This window comes from Panthera tigris, chromosome B1 (assembly GCF_018350195.1).
Source record: "Panthera tigris isolate Pti1 chromosome B1, P.tigris_Pti1_mat1.1, whole genome shotgun sequence".
NCBI classification, from domain to species: domain Eukaryota; kingdom Metazoa; phylum Chordata; class Mammalia; order Carnivora; family Felidae; genus Panthera; species Panthera tigris.
In genome coordinates this window covers 86466366-86487657 of record NC_056663.1, presented here as the reverse complement: position 1 = coordinate 86487657, position 21292 = coordinate 86466366, and the positions used below count along the sequence as shown (strand labels likewise).

General features: G+C 35.5%; 1 protein-coding gene across 12 annotated transcripts in view; it reads right to left on the bottom strand.

Annotated features, from left to right (window-relative positions):
• ELF2 (E74 like ETS transcription factor 2) overlaps positions 1–21292 on the bottom strand; it is a 94912-nt gene that overhangs the window by 47031 nt on the left and 26589 nt on the right. For 10 of the 12 annotated variants that reach the window (XM_042983876.1, XM_042983881.1, XM_042983885.1 and 7 more), the window contains exons 2-4: positions 18534–18621; positions 16900–17139; positions 5873–6038 (exon numbers count right to left, since the gene is read on the bottom strand). In XM_042983876.1, the coding sequence (XP_042839810.1) occupies positions 5873–6038; positions 16900–16971 (238 nt within the window). In that variant the 5' untranslated portion in view covers positions 16972–17139; positions 18534–18621. Of the gene's footprint in view, positions 1–5872; positions 6039–16899; positions 17140–18533; positions 18622–21292 lie in introns of those variants that run through there. The other 2 variants (XM_042983889.1, XM_042983888.1) reach the window with 1 other exon arrangement.

Genomic DNA, 21292 nt, shown 5'->3' with positions numbered 1-21292 from the left:
ACATTACTATTTCATGACAGTGAAACAGGCCCCCAAAAAGTTAAATACTGATAAGTAAGTGATAAATTAGAAGTCTGAAACCAAGACTAACTAACCCAATCAATATTCTTCCTTTTTCTACTAAAGAGAACTACTTAAAAGGCTAGAAGAAAAAAAATATTAATCTCAGGAATAGGATTTTCTATCATTAATTGATTACTCTTGGCTCTTCTTCAGGTTTCTCAAAATGTAAACATTCCCCGGGGGCACCTGAGTTGCTCAGTCAGTTGAGCATCCGACTTCAACTCAGGTCATGATCTCACGGTCCATGGTTTCGAGCCCCGAAGGCTCTGTGCTGACAGCTCCCAGCCTGGAGCCTGCTTCTAATTCTGTGTCTCCCTCTCTCTCTGTCCCTCCCCCACTCATGCTCTGTCTCTCTCCATCTCTCAAAAATGAATAAACATTAGAAAAAAAGTTTTTTTAATGTAAACATTCCCTAAGGTCAATTCTTTAATTCTGTGTCCTTTGTTCTTGATCACAGGAAGACAAACACAGAATATAAATACCTTCTCCCTTAGAGAAATCTCTCAAACACCTTTCCTTCTGGAGATTCCATATGTTTCCATGGCATCGATGATGATGATTCCCAAATCAGTCTCTCCTTGATCTTTCTTTTATAAGCTTCAACTGTACTAGATATGTTCCCTTTGCCCCTCCAGGTCTATTCTCCACCCTTCTTAATGCTGCTCTCTGTCCCAGAAGGCTGACTTCAACAGGACTCCCATAGCTTTAGATTGCATTTGATCAGTGGAGAGCCTTGGCAGGGAATTAGAGGGAAGAAGGAGAACAAAATCAGGGTCCTTATTCCCTGGCTCCTTCCCTGTAGCATCACCCTCAAGCCAGCTGCATCCTTTGACCAAAGGTCCCAGATTCTCCCAAGGTGACCCTCTTTCCAGGGCTCTCTTCTTCTGGGTTCCAGTAACCATGCCCTCCCTTTGGGCCTCAGACCAAAGGACAGAAGGAGCTCTGCTGCTGCCACCTCTGGACTACTGCCCTATTTCTTATGGGCACCCTATGCTTGCCCACACATTTGTAACTAGCCATTTATTAAAACATTCTAAAAATTATCCTAATTTGAATATGCCATCACTTTTGCAGTGGGACCCTGACTACACATTTGTACATCTTTAAATACCCAAATATTTCTCTTCAGATCTGCTCTGCTTCAACTCAAAATCAACACACCTACTACCAAACTTACCTGTTTCCCAAAACAGTCTTGCCTTCTTCGAATTCTTGTATATTACGGCCATCAAGTTAGGGTCAAAAAAACCGAGTAATATCTTCCCTAACTATGCCTCTCCCCCTAATTTGCCATGTCAAGTATTGTTAGATCTTGCATAGTAGTATTGCTTACATAAGCCCCTTCTGTTCCTGTTGCTTCTACCTTGTTTTAATAGTTCTCAAGTCAACCCTTAACTCATAACCACAACAACGAGTCTGCCTGCCTCATCCCTTCCTCTACAAACATCAGATCCTGAGATACTAATTACATAGTACTTTCTACTCAAAACCTTCCAAATTTTTCTGCTTCTTACAAGCCTTATCACTCACTCTCGGGTTCAAATCATAATATAGTCACAACTCTTAATGGGACCTCCTGTCAAGGTCTCGTTTACTCACAATATCTTCTAAACATGCCTTGAACTTCAATATTCTACCCATTATTAATTATATTGTCCTCAGTCTACAGTGTCTTTCACTTACCTCCTATCTGCCCATCCAAATCCTACCATCTGTCCTCCTTCTTTACTTTCTCTAAACATTCCCTAATCCTGTAAATTGAACGTTCTTCTGAAAATCTCTTTGAACTTGTAAGCAGCACCCAATTGATTCTATACTGCTTTACATTTCCAATACAGTATATATTATATATGTTAAAACTAAATGATTAACCCCTTGAGGGAAAGAAACATGTTGAAAGCAGTACCTTTGCACGTAAGAAATGCAAAGTATCTGTAATATATTCTCATAAATTAAAGTGGAAGGTTAAGAGGATAAATAGAGTTAAGGTGCAAGATGAAGAAGCAGATCCTAAACAGTTCAATCTTCTCAGCCGAGCCTTAAAAGATTTCTATCAAAACTTATCTGCTATTGATTGTATTGGTATAAACTTGTTACTTTTTAAATGGTAATCTGTAATAACCTTTTAAAATTCATGTGTTCTCTATCTACCTATCTATCTATCTACCTCAAATCTCAGTAGGGAATCCCAGAGACCCCTTTCCATCCCCAATGTGCCACATCAGTCTACCTAGCAGGCCCCCAGAACTGGAGTGGAGTGGAGTCTGCAGCCACTGGCAACGGTATTTCCAGCCTGCCAGACTCAAGACGGCACTCATACTTCATTACTATTCCCCAAAGACTCCTTATGATTACTGATCTCCAGTTATCATCAAAAGGCAATTTATAGGTTTAGATGAATATGCCTATTTTTAAAGTCTCAAAACATATATTTGGCTTTTCCTATAAAATTTAAGAGAGGATTACTATTGCACATAAGCTCTTTGAGAGAAATGTAGACTTTTTTTGTCTATAAAAAGGTGAAGCAAAATAGCCTATGGTTACTACTAACAAAATGAGAAATCATTTTATACACAAAATAATTAAGATGGCTAACTGTACTTCACTATATAATTTTAGTACTCCTGCCTAGATTTCATCATGAACATGGTTTCTGGTATAAACATATACATATGGTTATATAGCAATAAAAGAAAAACTTTAATGTACACATGCAGAGAATTGCTATATCAGGTCAATAAATATGAATAATTATGAATATTGAATTATGAATATATGAATATGAATATATGAATACTGAATTATGAATTATGAATATAACCTAAGTTATAACATAGGAGCATTCCAGAAAGTATTTCCTAGATGTACAAAAGGAAATCTTATTCTATACAGATCTCATTTCCACCAATTCACCAAATGAAAACCTCTGTAGACATAAATATTCCTTTCCCTTTTTTCCCAACTTCTTCTCCAAAACCTACACATTTCTGGAATTTAAGTTAAAAATTTATAGCACTACAAAATGAACCTGATCTTAATCCACTACCTAAAAGGAAACATACATTAGGATAAGTCATAACAACTTTATTTATCTGTATATGTTCTAGGTATCAGAAGAATGAAAATTTATTCATATTTTTACTTGTTTAAAAATGCATTTTATTCTTGGGGCACCTGGGTGGCTCAGTCAATTAAGCGTCCGACTCTTGATTTTGGCTCAGGTCACACACGATCTCTTGGTTAACGTCAGGCTCTGTGCTCACAGTGAGGAGCCTGCTTGGGACTCTGTCTCTTTCTCTTTCTCTCTCTTCCTCTCTCTCGGCCCCTCCCCTGCTCTCTTTCTCTCTCTCTCAAAATAAATAAATAAACTTAAAAAAATGCATTTTATTCTTTATTGGGGCACCTGGCTGGCTCAGTAGGTAAAGCATGGGACTCTTGATCTCAGGGTTTTAAGTTCGAGCCCCATGTTGGGTGTAGGGATTACTTAAAAATAAAATCTTTTTAACAATGCGTTTTATTCCTTAAATAAAAACAAAATTAGGTTTGGATTAGCTGATTCTAAACTAATGTATATATATTAACAATTCTTATAAAGTTACATTAAAAACCCATGAGCCATAGTATTTTCAAATAACTTAGTATGTTGTAGTTTCAAGTTCTGCATGCCTTATGATGAATAAATTGGAGTGTTTTAAATTGTTCTAATTATAGATGTATAAGATGTATGAGCCAGCAGTTTTCAGTCTCAATTTGGCATTGCCTTTAAAAGAGTTATAAATGAATTCTAAGTTTTACTGTGTTATTCTGTGAGAGACAAAAATAGCTATATGATACTATTCTTTATTTTTTGAAGTAATAGAGCAAGCATAGATTTAAAAAAAAAACAGAAACATGAGCCAGAATAGAATTAAAAATGTTTAAGATGAACTTCTCTGGTACTTTTAGACTATTTTAGGATAATACAAGTTATTTACTAATACTTCCTTTTCATGTTGAAGAAAAAAAAAATCTAAAAAATATTATCAGCTAGTCAAAAACTGCTTTCAAAATATCACAAAAATAAATGTTCTTTTACCCAGACTATGTATATTCCCTTTTCCAATATCACGATCGTTCATATCTCTGCCCTATAAATGATTATCATCACCCTCAGAGTTTAAGATGACTAAGAAAATAAAATCCCTTGAACAGATTATATCCACTTCCTATTTGGAATTGTTTTTACCTGAGTAATTGAAATTAATGAAGCAGCAATCATCAATTATACAACCAATAAGATCTGGCTGATCTGCTGTGGTATTTTAATGTGATAAATATCCATAATTTTCTACTTATGCAAATTTGGCACTGTAGTTTTCATAGTTTACAAAGTTTCCGATTTGCTACCAAAATCATAGTCTTCCTTATTTTTTTAATTTTATTTTTTATTTTTTAAATTTACATCCAAATTAGTTAGCAGATAGTGTGTCTTCCTTATTTTTTTGATCAAAACAATTTCCAGGAATTTCAAACAGGTTCTTTTTTTTGTTTTTTTCCATTCAACTTAAGCTATCATACTTTTTTTCTTGTGCCATTAGTTTTCTGCTTAGTTATGCTCCTGTAATAAAATCAGTTACAATATCTACTTCAAACTATCATCCTGCTGTTCTGCCTATTCTTTTTCTCAAGAAGAAAATTAATCTCTGCCCCCATGCGTCTCGCTTCAGACTGGAAAATTCTCCAAAACCCTCAAAAAACCACACATGTATCTTCCTGCCACTTGCATTATCTACTGTGTAAATCAAGTACGACTTCAGTCCAAGGTCACGAAGCCTGTATGAAGTGCTTAACTACCTATTTTGAGAGAAGGAATTATCACTTCAAGCAGAGTTTGCTGGCCTTGTTGCCATCACTGCTCTGAAGAGCAAGGTAACTTTTAATCCTTCGGCTCAGTAAGAAATAAAACTGGAGGAAGAACAGCCTTAAGCTAGAAGGAGCTAGTGGTCTGAGGGGTGCTAGTGGGCCTCAACAGAATATTCAAAAATGTTAATCATGAGATGTAACTACATTTGTAGAAATTTATCTAAATATGTAAGAAAGTTTATGAGAATTGCAAGCCAAGTATAAGGATTTTTTTCTCCATTAAGAGCTAAAGATAAATTTTAACGTTTATTATTACACAACAGTCATACCATCTTTCTGGTGAAATACTCTATTCTCTTTATGGTCAATGGCAAAAATGAAAAGGTTTCCAAGGATTGCATATTATTAATCTCCAATTAAATGCAGACAGACTCAAACACCAAAATTCCTCAGAAGACAAAAAGGGAAGAAGATGCTGACCGACTGCTACAAAGACGCGTCTGACCTAAGAAAAAAGGAATCATACTGCTCCACCAATATTGATTCAAAGAAACTCTGAATCTGTTATAAAATGAGAGTACTCTACAGATTTTTGAATTAAAAAGTTACCCTCATATACTAGCCTATGGACTTCTATATCTAAATAACTAGTCACACTCTCAAAAAAAAAAAAAAATGCTAAAGATAATTCTATTATTGCAGGCCTGTAATTTTGTCCTTAGGGTCCATTGTATGAGACCTGTTATACTTCAAAGAACTGTGATGTAGGACTTTGTGTATATATATACTATATATATATATATATATATATAGTATATATATACTAAAGTCCCGTAAATAAGAGATGTTTCACTGGTTTCTAAGCAAAAAGAGGTTCTTTCGTATGTATCATTCAGTTGGCAATAGTAACATTGACACTTATAAAATGAGAAAGTCACAAATAATGAACATTTTGTGAGATGTCTACCTGTTTCCACATTCTCGGTCTCAACTTCTTGTTCCTCTGCCACATCGTGCATCATGTAAGTCTCATCATCATACACCAGAACCTGGGCTGCATAGCCCTGCTCTAATCTGGCACTTGGGACCGGCTCCACAATCACTGCTGGATACTCAGAAACCTTTTCACTTTCCTGCAAGAGAAAATTTAGAAAACAATCAACTTTTTTATTCACAAATTCTGGATTTACTCCTAAATACTTGAGTTCACATAGTCTCAAGGGGTTTCATGTATTACACAATGAGTTTCACATATTACACAATGAGTTTTATGTATATTACATAATGAGTTTCATGGATTACATATAAATATGAACATAAAAACTAAAACAAGAGATGAAAAGGGAACTTTAATAATGTTTTCAAGTCTCAGGAAGTGAGTCTTAGATTAAACTTTTTAAATAATCGGCTTCAGGATTAAAATGACAAATTAAAACCATGCATATAATTGCACTATCTCATGAAACCCACTAAACCGAAGTAAAAGACTTTTCAACACAAACCCATAAGGAGAAGAGATAAGTGCAACAAAGGAGAAGAGATAAGAGCAACAAAATCTTAGAAGATTAAAAGTGGATGGGTAAGTGTTATGAAGTTGTTAAGGAGATCCAGGAAAGCCAAATCAACCTGGCAGCAAAAAGAAGCTGAGAAACAACACACCTTACACTGGAAAACCCACAGAAGGCAGTACCCATTACCCCTGAAAATGGAGTAGCAGGTGGTACAGAAAGAGGAGGGGTTCAAACAGGAAAATTCCATCAAAGCTGTTTGAAAAGCACTCTGATTCCTAGACCTGTTCCTCCTCCATTATGTTAAGCAACTGGCCCTCATTTCAGCAGAAGACTGGAGAATTAACTTTCTGGTGAGGGAATAACAGGAGCATTTTCAAGGTATATTAGGCATATTTGTTAGTATTGATAATGTACCAAAAATAGAGGGTTTTTTTTTTAACATTTATTTATTTTGAGAGAGAGCATGCACAAGCAGGGGAGGGGCAGAAAGAGAAAGAGAGAGAGAGAGAGAGAGAGAGAGAATTCCAAGCAGGTTCCACACTCAGTGCAGAGCCCGACATGGAGCCTGATCCTACAACTATGAGATCATAACCTGAACCAAAATCAAGAGCGGTGGCTTAACCAACTGAGCCACCGAGGCACCGCCCCAAAATAGATTGTTCAATCAGCTTTTTAGTCCTCCACTTTTAATCATAAGCTAACAGTCAAGTATTACTAATAATTTACAGAAAAGCCTTTAACACAGAATACATACATATACACACATACATACATACATACATACATCTATAGTCCTATTCCTCAGGGATATTATATCCATAACAAGAACAGAATACAATTTAATAAAGACATTTAAAAATAAAGAGTTCTTAGAAGTTAAAAACATGTGGGGCGCCTGAGTGGCTTGGTCGGTTAAGCGTCCGACTTCGGCTCAGGTCATGATCTCACGGTCCGTGAGTTTGAGCCCCGCGTCGGGCTCTCTGCTGACAGCTCAAAGCCTGGAGCCTGTTTCAGATTCTGTGTCTCCCTCTCTCTCTGCCCCTCCCCTGTTCATGCTCTGTCTCTCTCTGTCTCAAAAATAAATAAACGTTAAAAAAAAAATTAAAAGAAAAAAAAGAAAAAAAAGAGGAAAAAAAAAAGTTAAAAACATGATAGCTGAAATTAAAAAAAAAAAAAAAAAAAAAAAAAGAGGCTTGGAAGATAAAATTGAGGCAGTCTTCCAGAAACCAGAGAAAAAAAGATGAGGTTATAAAAAATAGGAGAGAAAATAGAATAATACTAGAGAACCAGTCCAGGAGGTCCAACATCTGAATAATAAAGTTCCAGAAGAACAAAATAGGGGAGGGGGAAAAAACAGATTGGAAAGAAATGAAAGAGTTCCAGAAAATTTTCTAGAGTTGAAGGATATGAGCTGCCCATTTGAAAGGACCTACCAGATATTTAATATAAAAAATTAAGGGAGACCTAAGCTGAGGCACACCATTGTGAAATATCACAATACTGGAGATAAAACGGAAGATTCTGCAAGTTTCTAGAGAGAAAATACAGGTCACATACAAAGAAATGGATTCAGACTTCAGTCTTCTCAACAGTCACATTAGAAGGAAAATGACAAGGGAGCCATTTCTTCAAATTATAAAGGAACATCATTTCTAACCTAGAATGCTTTAGCTAGTCAAATCAACTTAAGAAAATAAGGAGTTTTCTCAGATATGAAAGATCTCAAAACATTTACTTTGCATACATCCTTTCTCAAGAAGCAAATTTTGATTTCATCAAAAGTAAAATTTTAATAAAGACCACAACTTAGGATACAGAATATAGGAGACCCACCATGGGAAAGAGACAATAGTAATCTTTGGGAGGATTGGCAAGAGAGATTCCAGGATGCCAGCTACACACTGGATTTAAAGGGCAACCAGTCTGGATTATACGACCAGGACTCCTGAGACAGCACGATAAACTGTCACCAAGACAACCCCTGGCATGGTTCCTAAGGACAGAGTGTCCAGATAAGCCTATTCCAGGTTTTTATTCATATCTGATATCTGGCTTGCTTTGATGTACCTATTCACTCCACCTTGCCTTGCTACCTGGATTAGCTAAGAACACTCCTTTCACCTCCCAGATGTGTTCTGCTTTGATCTACTCTCAAGTGTTGAAAGAAAACCACAAAAAGTTAAGAAACAAAAACAAGAAGAACAGCATTCTCTCCATGGGACTGTATATATATATATATGTACCTGCTGAACAAACCTGCATCACCAGGTCATACCACTGCCTGAAACCTGACCAAGATGGCCCTATGTTTCCAAGAACCAACTCATGACATTGCTTATTGATTGCCTGAGTAGAACTTCTTGAAATGCAGTGAACTTGATGCCAAACTAGTCCTCCTTTTCCTGGAAGCTTTAATCTAACTATGGTAATGCTATCCTTCCCTAACTCAGTTAGCTTGGGACATTATTCATATTTTCAAAGTAAACACCGTGTTGTTTATGAATATATCCACAAACAATAAAACAATAAAGAAAAGTAAAGAAATATTACCCCATAAGTCAGGATAATGGCACCTCTGGGGTAGTAAGAGAGGGGCACAGTTAATATTGTAAAATACTAGTAATTTATATTTTTTAACCTGGTTCATAGGTAATATTTATTCTTTTTGTTGTTCTTAAACTAATATATATGTGTATATATATATATATATACACACATATGTACACACATATATATAAACGCAGTCTTCATATTGTATCAAATACTGCACAAAAAAAGCCCTTTAAATAAATTACAAAACAAAGGCATGATAAATTAAAAATAAGAAAGCATAAGGGTGTCTGGGTGGCTCAGTCAGTTGAGCCTCTGATTCTTGATTTCAGCTCAGGTCGTGATCCCAGGGTCGTGGGATGGATCCCTTCATCGGGCTGAGAGTGGAGACTACTTAACATTCTCTCTCCCTCTGCCCCTTTCCCCTGCTCACACACACACACTCTCTCTAAATTAAAAAAAAAAAAAAATTAAAATTAAAAAAAAGAAAAAGAAAAGGAAAACAAGCAAGCACATGCTGAACAGTAACACTGAATTTCCTACTCTGTATAAGGCAAAACATTTTTAACGTTAAAAAAAAATATCCTTGGGCCACGTGGGTGGCTGTCAGTTGGGTGGCTGACTTTTGATTTCGGCTGGGGTCATGATCTCACAGTTATGGGATTGAGCACCCTGGCCGGCTCCAACTGCACATGGAGCCCTGCTTGGGATCCTCTCTTCCTCCCTCTCTGCATGCGTGAAGAAAAAAAAAAATCCTTCCCCACAAATTAGATATACTAACAGTTGAATCTCCATTCTTCTTGCTCAGCTTTATAACCACAACCTACAGGCAACATCACCTAGCTATAAAATAGATGTTAATGAGAAGCATGCGATAGGTAAAGACTGATGAGGTCCCCACTCATAAATTAAGAAAGCAACATCGTAAGTGGCATTTGAGCTGGTACTGACCCAAGCAGTAAATACCTTATTTATACAGAACCCAAAGGACTGATAACTTCTTTCATTCCTCTGAAATCTAATAGTATCTTTAATAGTAACATTAACCTGAAATTATTTTATACTGTGAACTCTCCACCTCCATCTTACCAGTAGGAAATAATTCAAATTTTCTAAACTATGAAATACTTTAGATGTAGAATTCTGGACAAGGCCAATTCCCCCATCTATAGTCTCTTCCCCCCACCAATTAGGATTCTCGACCCACTCTTCTCTCTTGTATACCTTAGCTGAGTTTTAATATTTCAACGGCTCCTTCTTATTAACTATAAAAAAGCCAAAATCTTTATTTAAAAAATTCAACTCTTCTTTCAAGTGAACTCCAGATCTTTGCATCTTATACCTGTATACATTCTCAAAAGATAGTCTAACTCTTTGACTCATTATCTACATATACCTTGTAATCTGGATTCTACCACTCCAATGAAACTATTCTCTTAAATGTCAGTAAGGATTAAACTCTATTTCAGTTTTCTTCCTCCTTTATCCTTCTGCAGACTCATATACTTACACACAGTTCCCTCATTTAAAAAATTGCTTCTTCAATCTTTTTTTTCTCTTTCTACCAATCTACTTTTAAGTATATCCTTTGACTCTTCCTCCATCTCCAGTGTCAGAAATATAGCCAACCTACTAAGGTTCTGTTCTCAGCATTTCCTTTTTACTCTATATTACCTTCCCTGGCAATGCCACCCATTGTTATGGTTAAAAACAGCACCTCTATGCTGATGATTACTAAATATTTGCCTTCTTCTCCGAGCACCTTCTGAACTCCAGAACCAACTTTTAAACTACCAATTTAACATCACTACAGGAATAATCAGCTAATACTCTGAGCTTAACGTGTTTAAATGGAACAAATTATTAACATCTTTCCCTGTGCCCTCACCCTGTGTTCTTCTCTACACGTGTCTTCATATTTAACAAAAAAAGAGAGATTATAAATGTTTATATCTCTCAAATTCCCTTGAAAATTAAATATCCACAAAGTACTTAGTACAGTGTTTAGAATGAAGTAAATACTCAATGAGTAACGGAGTTACTTAGTACAGTGTTTAGAAAGGAGTAAATACTCAGTGAGTGAGGAGGGCATGTCTTCACACTACAATCAGAATTATCTGTATTACTTCTTTGTACAAAAAGCTTTCATGACTCCCCATTTGTCTAAAAGGAAAACTGAACATACTAAACAATGATTTTTAAGACTCTTTGAAATATAACCCTCAACCCTGTTAGGTATTGAATTGATTCAGACTGAGGAACTACAGAAGACTTCCTAGAACTGGGCCCTGAATGGATGAAAAGGATTTGGACAGATGTGGAAGGCAATTTCAGGTACAAAATGAACATGAACAAAACTCATGGAGACTCTCACATTTGGGAATGAGGGGCAAAGCAATTAAGAGCTATGTGAGGTAATGTAGGAAATAAGGCTGCAAAGGTGGTATATTAATTTCTTGGAGCTGCTGTCACAAATTATCATAAACTCATAAACTAGGCTATAATATTCCTGTTACTGTCCCTGCTCTTCCTCCCCCTTCTGTTCTATTCTATTCCATGTTTGCCTAGGAGTCAATTTACCAGAACACCCAGTAACTGTGCACTTCATCTTAAAAGGACTATCAAATTATATTATTTTACATTCCCACTATAAGTGTATGAGAGTTCCACTGCTCTGCATCCTTTCCAACACATGGTATCCCTCTTATTTGCCATTCTGCGTAAGTATGTAGTAGTATCTCTCTGTGGTTTTGTGTTTCCCTGATGGTGAGTAATAGTGGGCATTTTTTAAAGTTCACTGATTTATTTGGTGGGCAGAGAGAGAGAAAATCCCAAGCAGGCTTCACATCATCAGCACAGAACCCCATGCAGGGCTCAAACTCACCAACCCGGAGATCGTGACCCGAGCCAAAACCAAGAGTCAGACGCTAACCGACTGAGCCACCCAGGTGCCCCGTTGGGCATTTTTATATGCACTTATTGGCCATTCATTTTATTATCTGTTCAAATCTTTTTCCTATTTTAATGGATTATCTCCAATTTATTATTTTATATATTCTGGATATAAATTCTTTGTCAGTATATGTATTGTAAAGGTTTTTTTCCAATCTTTGCTTCATCTTTTCATTTTCTTAATGGAATTTTTTTTCAAGAACAGTTTTTAATTTAAATGAACTTCAATTCATCATTTTTTTTCTTTTAAAGTGTTGTCATGCTTTTGTGTTCAATCTAAGAAACCATGGCCTATTTTAAGATTGAAAAATTTTCTATGATCAATTTTGAGTTATTCATTATGTATGATGTGAGAAAGGACTGAGTTCATTTGCATATGATATCCAGTTATTCCACCATTATTTGTTTAAAAGACTATCCTTTCTCCACCGAATTACATTACCACCATTACTGAAAATTAATCAGCCTTGGGGTGCCTGGGTGGCTCAATTGGTTAAGTGTCCAACTCTTGATTTTGGCTCAGGTCATGATCTCACAGTCATGAGATTGAGCTCTGCGTTGGGCTCCGTGCTGACAGCATGGAGCCTGCTTGGGATTCTCTCTTCTCCCCGCCCCCCCCCCCCCCGCACTTGTGTGCATGCACGAGTGCTTTCTCTCTCAAAATAAACGTTAAAAAAGAAAATTAATTAGCCTCAGATGGATCTATATTATGTTCCACTGATCTACATGTCTGTTGGCATATCAATTCCACACTGTCTTAATTACTGGAACTTCACGGTAAGTCTTTAAATCAGGTGCGTAGGCCCTCCAACTCTGTTTTAACATAAATTCTCTAATCCATAAACATGGTATAACTCTTCATTTATTCAGGTCTTTAATTTCTCATAAGATGCTGTGTTTGCATATACATCTTTTATTTACTTCATTAAACATACCCCTGTGTCATTTTGATGCTGCTCAACAGTACTGCTTTTTAAATTTCCTATTTTGCTAAATTTCCTATTTTGCTAAGATATATAAATACAACTAATTTTTACATAGTCACTTGTTCTAAATTTGTTAGTTCTAACAGTTGTGTAGATTTCTTGGGAATTTCTATAAACATGATTGTATCATTTAGAAATAGTTTTACGACCTCTTTTCCAATCCATACGTCTTTTTATTTTTCTTACCCTGTAGCAATGTTTCCAGTGCAATGTTGAACAGAAGTGGTTAGAGCAGACATCTTTGCTTTACTACCAACCTTGAAAGGAAAACATTCCCTTTGTCACCTTTAAACATGATGTTGCCTGTGAGTTTTTCACAGATGTACTTATTAGGTTGAAGAAGATGCCCTTATTCCTAATTTAGGGAACTTGTATAATAAATAGGTGTTGAATTTTGGCAAATGGGTTTTCTGTAGTCATTGATAGGATCAAATGATTTTTTTTCTTTTTATTTTGTTACTGTGATGAATTACATTGATTGATTAAACCTACCTTCCTGGGATAAACCTTATTTGGGTCATATGATCCCTTTTATACATTACTGGATTTAATTGCTAGTATTTAATCAAGAATGTTTTTACCTATGCCCGTGAAGGATATTGTTTGAGGATTTCTTTTCCTACATATCTCTGTCTGGTCTTGGTATCAAGATAATGCTGGCCTCAAAATGAGTTAGGACATGCTACCTTGTCTATTTTCTGAAAGAGTTATGTAAAATTAGTATTATTTCTTTCCTCAATGTTTGTTAGATCATCAATAATGCCACTTAGCCCTGGAGGTTTCTTTGTGGAAAAGATTTTGACTAGGAATTCAATTTATTTTAAGATACAGTGCTATTCAGATTTTCTATTCCTCTTAGAATGACTTTCAAGGATTTTGTCCACTTCATCTGAGTTGCCAACTTATTGGCATAAAGTTGTTCAACCCTTTCATTCCTTATATTAGTAATTTTTGCCTTCTGTGGTTTTTTTTCTTGTGCAGTCTACTGAGAGATTTATCAATTTTCTTAATCTTTTCAAAGGACCAGCTAGCAGATAATTTCTATTTGTCTACTTTTTACTTCACTGACTTATTTTTTTTACTTCCTTCCTTCTACTTTGGATTTAATTTGATCTTCATATTCTAGTTTATTGAAAGCTCAAATGATTTTAGACTTTTCTAACATAAGTATTTGAAACTATAAATTTACCTTTAAGCACTGTTTTAGCTGCATCCTTCAAATTTTGATATATTGTATTTTCATTTTCATTCAGTTAGGATATTCTCTAATTTCTCTTGTGATTTCTTTTTAATCCATGAGTTATATAAAATGAGCTGTTTAATATCCAAATGTTTGAGGATTCTGAAAGTGTTTTTTGTTGTTAATTTCTAACATATTTCTGCTTTTGTCACACAGCTTTCTCTGTATGATTTCAATCCTTTAAAAAGTATTGAGATGTATAGGCACACCTGACTAGCTCAGTCTGTTGAGCATCCGACTTCAGCTCAGGTCATGATCTTATGCTTCATGGGTGCAAGCCCCACATCAGGGTCTGTGATGACAGCTCAGCCTGGAACCTGCTTCAGATTCTGTGTCTCCCTCTCTCTCTCTCTCTCTCTCTCTCTCTCTGTCTCTCCCCTTCTCATGCTCTGTCTCTCTCTCTCTCTCTCAAAAATAAATAAACTTAAAAAAATTTTTTTTAAAAATCTGGTCTCAGTTATCCCATCACAATCTGAAGTAGAAGAACTCCTAACTTTGTTTGTCTGAAAGAAGATGCTCTCTAAAACCGTATTTGCTGTGTTTTAAAAACTCTATTTAGGGGCTCCTGGGTGGCTGAGTCGGTTAAGCCTCCAACTTCGGCTCAGGTCATGATCCCATGGTTTATGGATTTGAGCCCCGCGTCGGGCTCTGTGCTGACAGCTCAGAGCCTGGAGCCTGCTTCGGATTCTGTGTCTCCCTCTCTCTGCTCCCCTCCCATGCTCACGCTCTCTCTCTCCTTCAAAAATAAATAAACATCAAAAAACAATTTTTTTTAAACTCTATTTAAATCCTCTTTTAATTTTTTCCTGCATTAATTCTCATTTCTATGAGACTTACCTGTTCTACATTTCTGTTTCAGAAAACTGCTCTGGCTATTCCTGAATGTATACTCTTCCATACAATCTTTAGGTCATATAATCAATTTCCCCCCAAACTTGCCCTAACATTTTATAGAGGTGGAATATATAGATTAACTGGAAGAAACTGACATCCTCCACAATATTGACTCTTTCCATTCTCCTATCCAAGTACAAAGCACATCTCTTTGTTTACTAAAATCCAGCCCTGACTTATTCTTTATAGCCATTCTGACATAATTTATTCCCAGTGCCTAGAAACGTACTTGACAATTGGCAGTAAGTGGTCAATTAATATTTGCTGAAGGAACAAATGAATGAAAGTAAGTGGGTTTCTACATAGCATAATTTGAAGAAAAAGTTCCCCAAGAATAATTTCCCCCTTTCTGGTGCCATATTACCTAAAATGCCTGTGACTACCCATAACGCTACCACATAAATCATTAGTAATGCCTTGGCAAAATGATTTCACTTATCAGATTCTTTCTTCCATAATAATCAGTTCTCCAGGCCATGAACGCCTGGGTTCCACATAAAAGAAGAAAAATAAAGAGTCTTCCAGAAACAAACTGTTGTATTCTTTTTCCCAAATAATAATGATACCAAACCAACACAAGGTAAATATATTCTGCCTATTGTTCTTGGTGGCTCCCTTCTTAGGGTTAAACATAACAAAGGAAGACTATACAACAAAGGGAAAGCATTGTAAAAAGAAGCAATAGTTGGCCTGGGTGATGTGGAGGGGATAGAAGTCCCCCGAGTCCCTGAACTCTTTGGTGAATCACACCTAGAAGTGATCATACAGAAAGTGAATCTTCAAGGAAGAAGTAGACATCGATTGTTCTGTAGCTGGGGCTTCTCTTAATGGGCTTTGAACCAGTTTTAGATTCAAATATAACAGGAACATTCTGGTTACCAAGTCCACTGAGAACAAAGGAAAAGCAGTACCTTCATTTTATCCCCTTCCCACTGAATTTAACCATAGCTACCTTGGAAGACTAAACAGACACAAACAAGCAAGAAAAAGAGGCAGACTCTAGAACACACAGCCTGATATCCTAACTTGTTTCTTGGTCCCATCACTACACCACTATGCTGCTACTAAGGACCAGTAACAGCAATATCTTTCATAGAATACAGAGAAAACAGATTTTTTAAAGACAGTCAACTCTCCATTTGTCCACCTCATCTCTGACCAAATATTGTGACAAATTATAATTTAGATCCTTTTCAGTATTCAGTCTTTACTGAATGGCGGGACCAGAAGCCAGGCCATGGAAGTCCATATGTTTCTGGTACTGTAATTTTTCTACTCCTATCTCCTATTCTTTAATGTTATCATAACAAGAAAATAACCAAATATGCTACAGAGTTCTATATGTATAAAATTTCAAAACCTTTCTTTTCTGATTTACAAATCATCCAAATTCTTAAGTATACATATAGGATTAAAATATAATAGATCCCCCTGCTGAATTAGAAATGATAGAATAACAAAGGAAGCAAAGATGACAACTAAAGGAAATACAAAATTCTAATTTAAGATGAATTTAATTTATGTATTTAGGTACATTATATATCTATAAATTCTGTAATCCAAAACAATGGATTTTATCAGGAATTAAAAGCTATCTCTAATACTTTGTGTTCTTCCTTTCAATTTCTTCCTCACAGTTCATTCCAATATATGCATGTTCCAACAACTGAGGTGAGCCTGGCAGTAATTATCTCAACCTTCTATTACCTAAATTATATAAGGGCACATGACACATACATGTACAGTTTCATGCATTGTACATTTATACCCTCAAATACCTGTTTCCCATTAATTTCAAAATTATTTCACGTATTGATTTCTATGAACAAAACAGAAATGTAATATACATTGGATGCCTAACCTCTTGATTTTCTACTCCATTGCTGGAAAGCTCCAAAACAGAACCTCCACTGTCAACCACTGCTGATGTCATTGTTTATTCCCTGAGGAAGCTTCAAACGCTATTAACCAATATAATGTAAAGGTTCATGGATGATTGCCAATGTTATAGATTTGCATTATCATGTTTTAAAAGTCAATAAACATGGAGTGAAGTAGATATCCAGAAATCCAGTCTTCTAAAGATGATTAACCAGAGAGCCTAAAAAGAGGAAGAATTTGAAAAATTATTAAAAATACACAGGAAGGATATAAAGCACAACCTATTTTACAATCTAATCTTTGACATTTTTGTAAACTAAGAAAAAGGAACTTGGCTTATACAGCCCTGTGTCAAAAGAGGGCAGTAATGAGCATTCTACTTCTCAGAAATGTCAAGCTCATAAGCAATCTATTACAACCAAGCTATTGCACATGGATGACCTTATGATATTTGTTTCTTATTTTAAGAGAGAAAATGTTATAACTTTCTCCTTTTATGAAGATGTACTTTTATTCCTGAAATATTTTAGTAGACATTTTTAAAACCTTTTATGCGTTGGTAACAAAATATACAAAATAAAGTAAAATTATATTCCTGTTTAACAAATTAAAAGATTTACTGGTTTGCAAATATTTCATTCTTCTTCTTTGGCTCATTTGGTTTATTTACCTAAATAATATAATTAGACTTGTCTTTTGCTTATCGTAGCAATCTTATTCTGTGTTCACATTTTGAATACTAGGACTAAAAACAGATTAATTTGAGTTGTTTATACTTTCAAATAGTTTAAAAATAAAGTAGTAAATCACTTATAATGCCTTTAGTATTACTTTATCATTCTATCATTCTTTCATCAATATTTTTTTTTGCTACTGGTTAAATATTCAATATAGCAAATGGTTTCAAGGACACATAATCCAAGCTTTTTTTCCCCTAGTAGAGATGACTGTCAATATATACATCATCCAGATTTATGCTTTAGATTATTTCTAAAAGCTTATATTTTACTTGATTTTATGTATGTTAAATTAAAGCTTTTTTTTTTTTTTTTTTTTTTTTTTTAAGTAGACTCCATGCCCAGGTGAAGCCCAACGCAGGGCTCAAACTCAAGACCCTAAAATCAAGACCTGAGCTGAGATCAAGAGTCTGATGCTTAACCAACTGAACCACCCAGGCACCTTGTAAGATTTACTTCTTAAAGAATTTTTTCACATAACAATTAAATAATTCAGAGAAATTAAGCATATTTAAAGAGAAATGAACATATATTTCTAATAAATCATTCCATTAATATTATGTCCTACATTAATTTTGACTACTGCTACCATACAGATATGGAAATAAAATAATAAAGAATTTCTATAAATTTATACAATAAAAGAAATACCTGGAAAAAAATTTCACCCTACCTCCTAAGATTCATTCAGGACTATGAGTATTCTTTTTGATCTTATCAACAGAAAATGGGATAGGACATATATGTATCTTAACAAAAATTAGTAAAAATCCACAGTATACATCACACTAAAGCTCATTATTATAAGGTAACAACTATTTTCAATTTCTTTTTTCTTAACATATAGGTAATATTGGCAGAAATAAAGTTTACTTACAATTTGAATGTTAAGTAGTCTAAGCATCCTTCACTATTTTCACAACTTGGCAAGAGCTAAAATACAAACCAGCAGTTCTTTGGAACTACTATTTGGGGGGAAAGAAGACAGTATTAATATAATTCTATTTAAAAATATTTTGCTCAAAACAGGTATGATTCAGACAATATGTACTTATTACAACAAACCATCTGCAAATCCTGATAACACACATTATATAATGGACATAATAAAGAAGTTATTTCTAGGCTATTGAGAATCAAAAGTGTTTATCAAACTTAAAATTTTAATTCACCACTAAAGTGTCAAATTACTGAATAATGACAGATCCAACATGTGTGGCCTATGCCTCATATTATGGGCTATATTTCAATAAACCAATAGGATTTTAACACATGGCTGCAGGTATAACCCTTGATGCCCAGGAGTTTAAAATCAAGTTTAAAAAGACTAACCCAGAAAACTACTGTAAAACAACACTAATGATATATCATATTGCCTAATAAGTCACTTTCCTGTTCTCTCACCCTCCAAATTTAGCTTGCATACACTTCCAAACAACCCAAGCCTTCTCAAATAGCCCTCTTCCCTTCAAAGGCTAATCTCTGGACCTATGCACTAGATGTTAGGCCTTGCTCCATCGATTATTCCCTCCTTTTCCTTAACCTTCTCTTACTTAACTTTGGGTCCTTTCCCTCAATATCTAAACATCTGTAAGACTCTTTCATCTTAAACATAGAAAAGTCCTCCTCCATGACTCTGCATACCCCTCCACCTACTATTCTAGTTCCTTCTTTTCTCAGAGACGGTTCTAGAAAAAAACATCTATCTTCTGTCTCTACTTCCTAATTCCTCAGGTATTCCTCCTTTTATGGAGGTTTGGCATCCATCACCACCAACTGAAAGTTTTACTCTAAACTCTAATTGTCATTCAAATCCAATGGATACATTTCTGTTTTCATAGGACTTAATGTCTCTGAAGTATTTGATACTATTGATCATTCCATCCTTGAAACTCCATCTGGAATTTATCTTCTCCCTCTCTAGCTACTCTTTTTCAATTCCCTTCTGTAGGCCCACCCCTAATTTTCAAGGGGCTCGGAGCAAGAGTACAAATGGAAGCCTATAGTCCACATGCCTAAATATTTTAAAGTTATAAATCAAGCTAACAAGCTGGTAAATTATTATTCTATCCTCCTATATTTACATAAATACTTCTATAACAACCTAAAAGGTTGATTTGGAATTCTGATTTGGAATTCTCCCTGAAGTTCTACAGGAGCATGGGAATCACTCATTCATATATATATATACACATATATACATATACATATATATATATATACATATATATACATATATATGTATGTGTACATATATATATGTATATATGTATGTGTATGTATATATATATGTATATATGTACACATACATATATACATACACACACATGTAGACATCCCATCCCACATGTCCAAATTCTGGCCACATGCCTGCAAACAGCTGCAGCTTGGTCATCCCTTGGGCCTAAAGAACCCCATACATGTGTTCAGTCAAGAGAGGAGAGAATCAGGAAAGAAGCTTCTGAAGGGCCACATGGGCAGGGAATTCTGGGGTTCAAATACTCAGAGCTTAATCTAGAAATGGGTACCAGATGGACTAGTTCCCTTGCGCGTTCCCCCTCCCCCACCCCTGCCCACCAAATCCTCATTCTACCAGAAGGGTTATAGCTGGACAAAGGCTAGATTTGGACCTCTAAAGCACAGGGCCTGGAGCAGGGTTCCTGCTTTGTGAAGTCAAACAACAGTGTTACTTCTCTGGTCAGCCCTTACGTGGAGGTGTTTTCAGGATCTCATCCCTAATTTTCTTCTGATTCTTTATACTCTTTCTTACTACCTCATATACTGCTATGACTTCACGAAAATCTCTCTTCCAATCTAAACTATTTTATGGGCTCCAGTTTGTCTACTAGACACTTCCTTGCCTCTACTTCTTTGTGAAATTAAGTAGGGTGTAAATAAACAGTAAGCATCTGTTCCAGGATATCCCAGGCACTCCATTAATTGATCCAGTCGTTCAGTAAATACTGAGCACCTATTATATTATCAGTTTTCAGGGTTAGAGGTGTAGCGGTGAATAAAGGAAAAGTCCTCATTCTTATGGGTCTTAAATTCCAGCAGGAAAAGATGAAAATAAACAAAATATGTTTAGCATGCACATAGATAGTGATAAAGGCTAAGGAGACAAATGAACCAAAGAGAAAGAATATTCAGCAGGGAAGAGAACTATAATTCCAAGTTAGGTGGTCAAAAAAGAATTCACTAGAAAACTGACATGAATAAAGACCTGAAAGTAGGAAGTAAGCTGTGACAATGACTGGGGGAAGAGTCCTGTAGTTGAAGGAAAGGGAAATGCAGTATCTTCAGGGCGGAGTATGCCTCACTAGTTCAAGGAGGCCAATATGGCTGGAGTGAAATGAGCAAGAGGAAGAAAGAACAGAAGATGATAGAGAGTTAAGGGGAGGGGGCTATGTAGGCCCTCTTTGAGGACTGTGACTTTTACTCCAGGGAGAAGGAGAGTTTTATACAGAGAGATGACTTGATTATTACAAGAATCATTAAGAAGCTGGGTTGATTGCCATTTGCAACTACATGGATGGAACTGGAGGATATTATGCTAAGTGAAATTAGTCAGAGAAAGACAAAAATCATATGACTTTGTTCATATGAGGACTTTAAGAGGCAAAACAGATGAACATA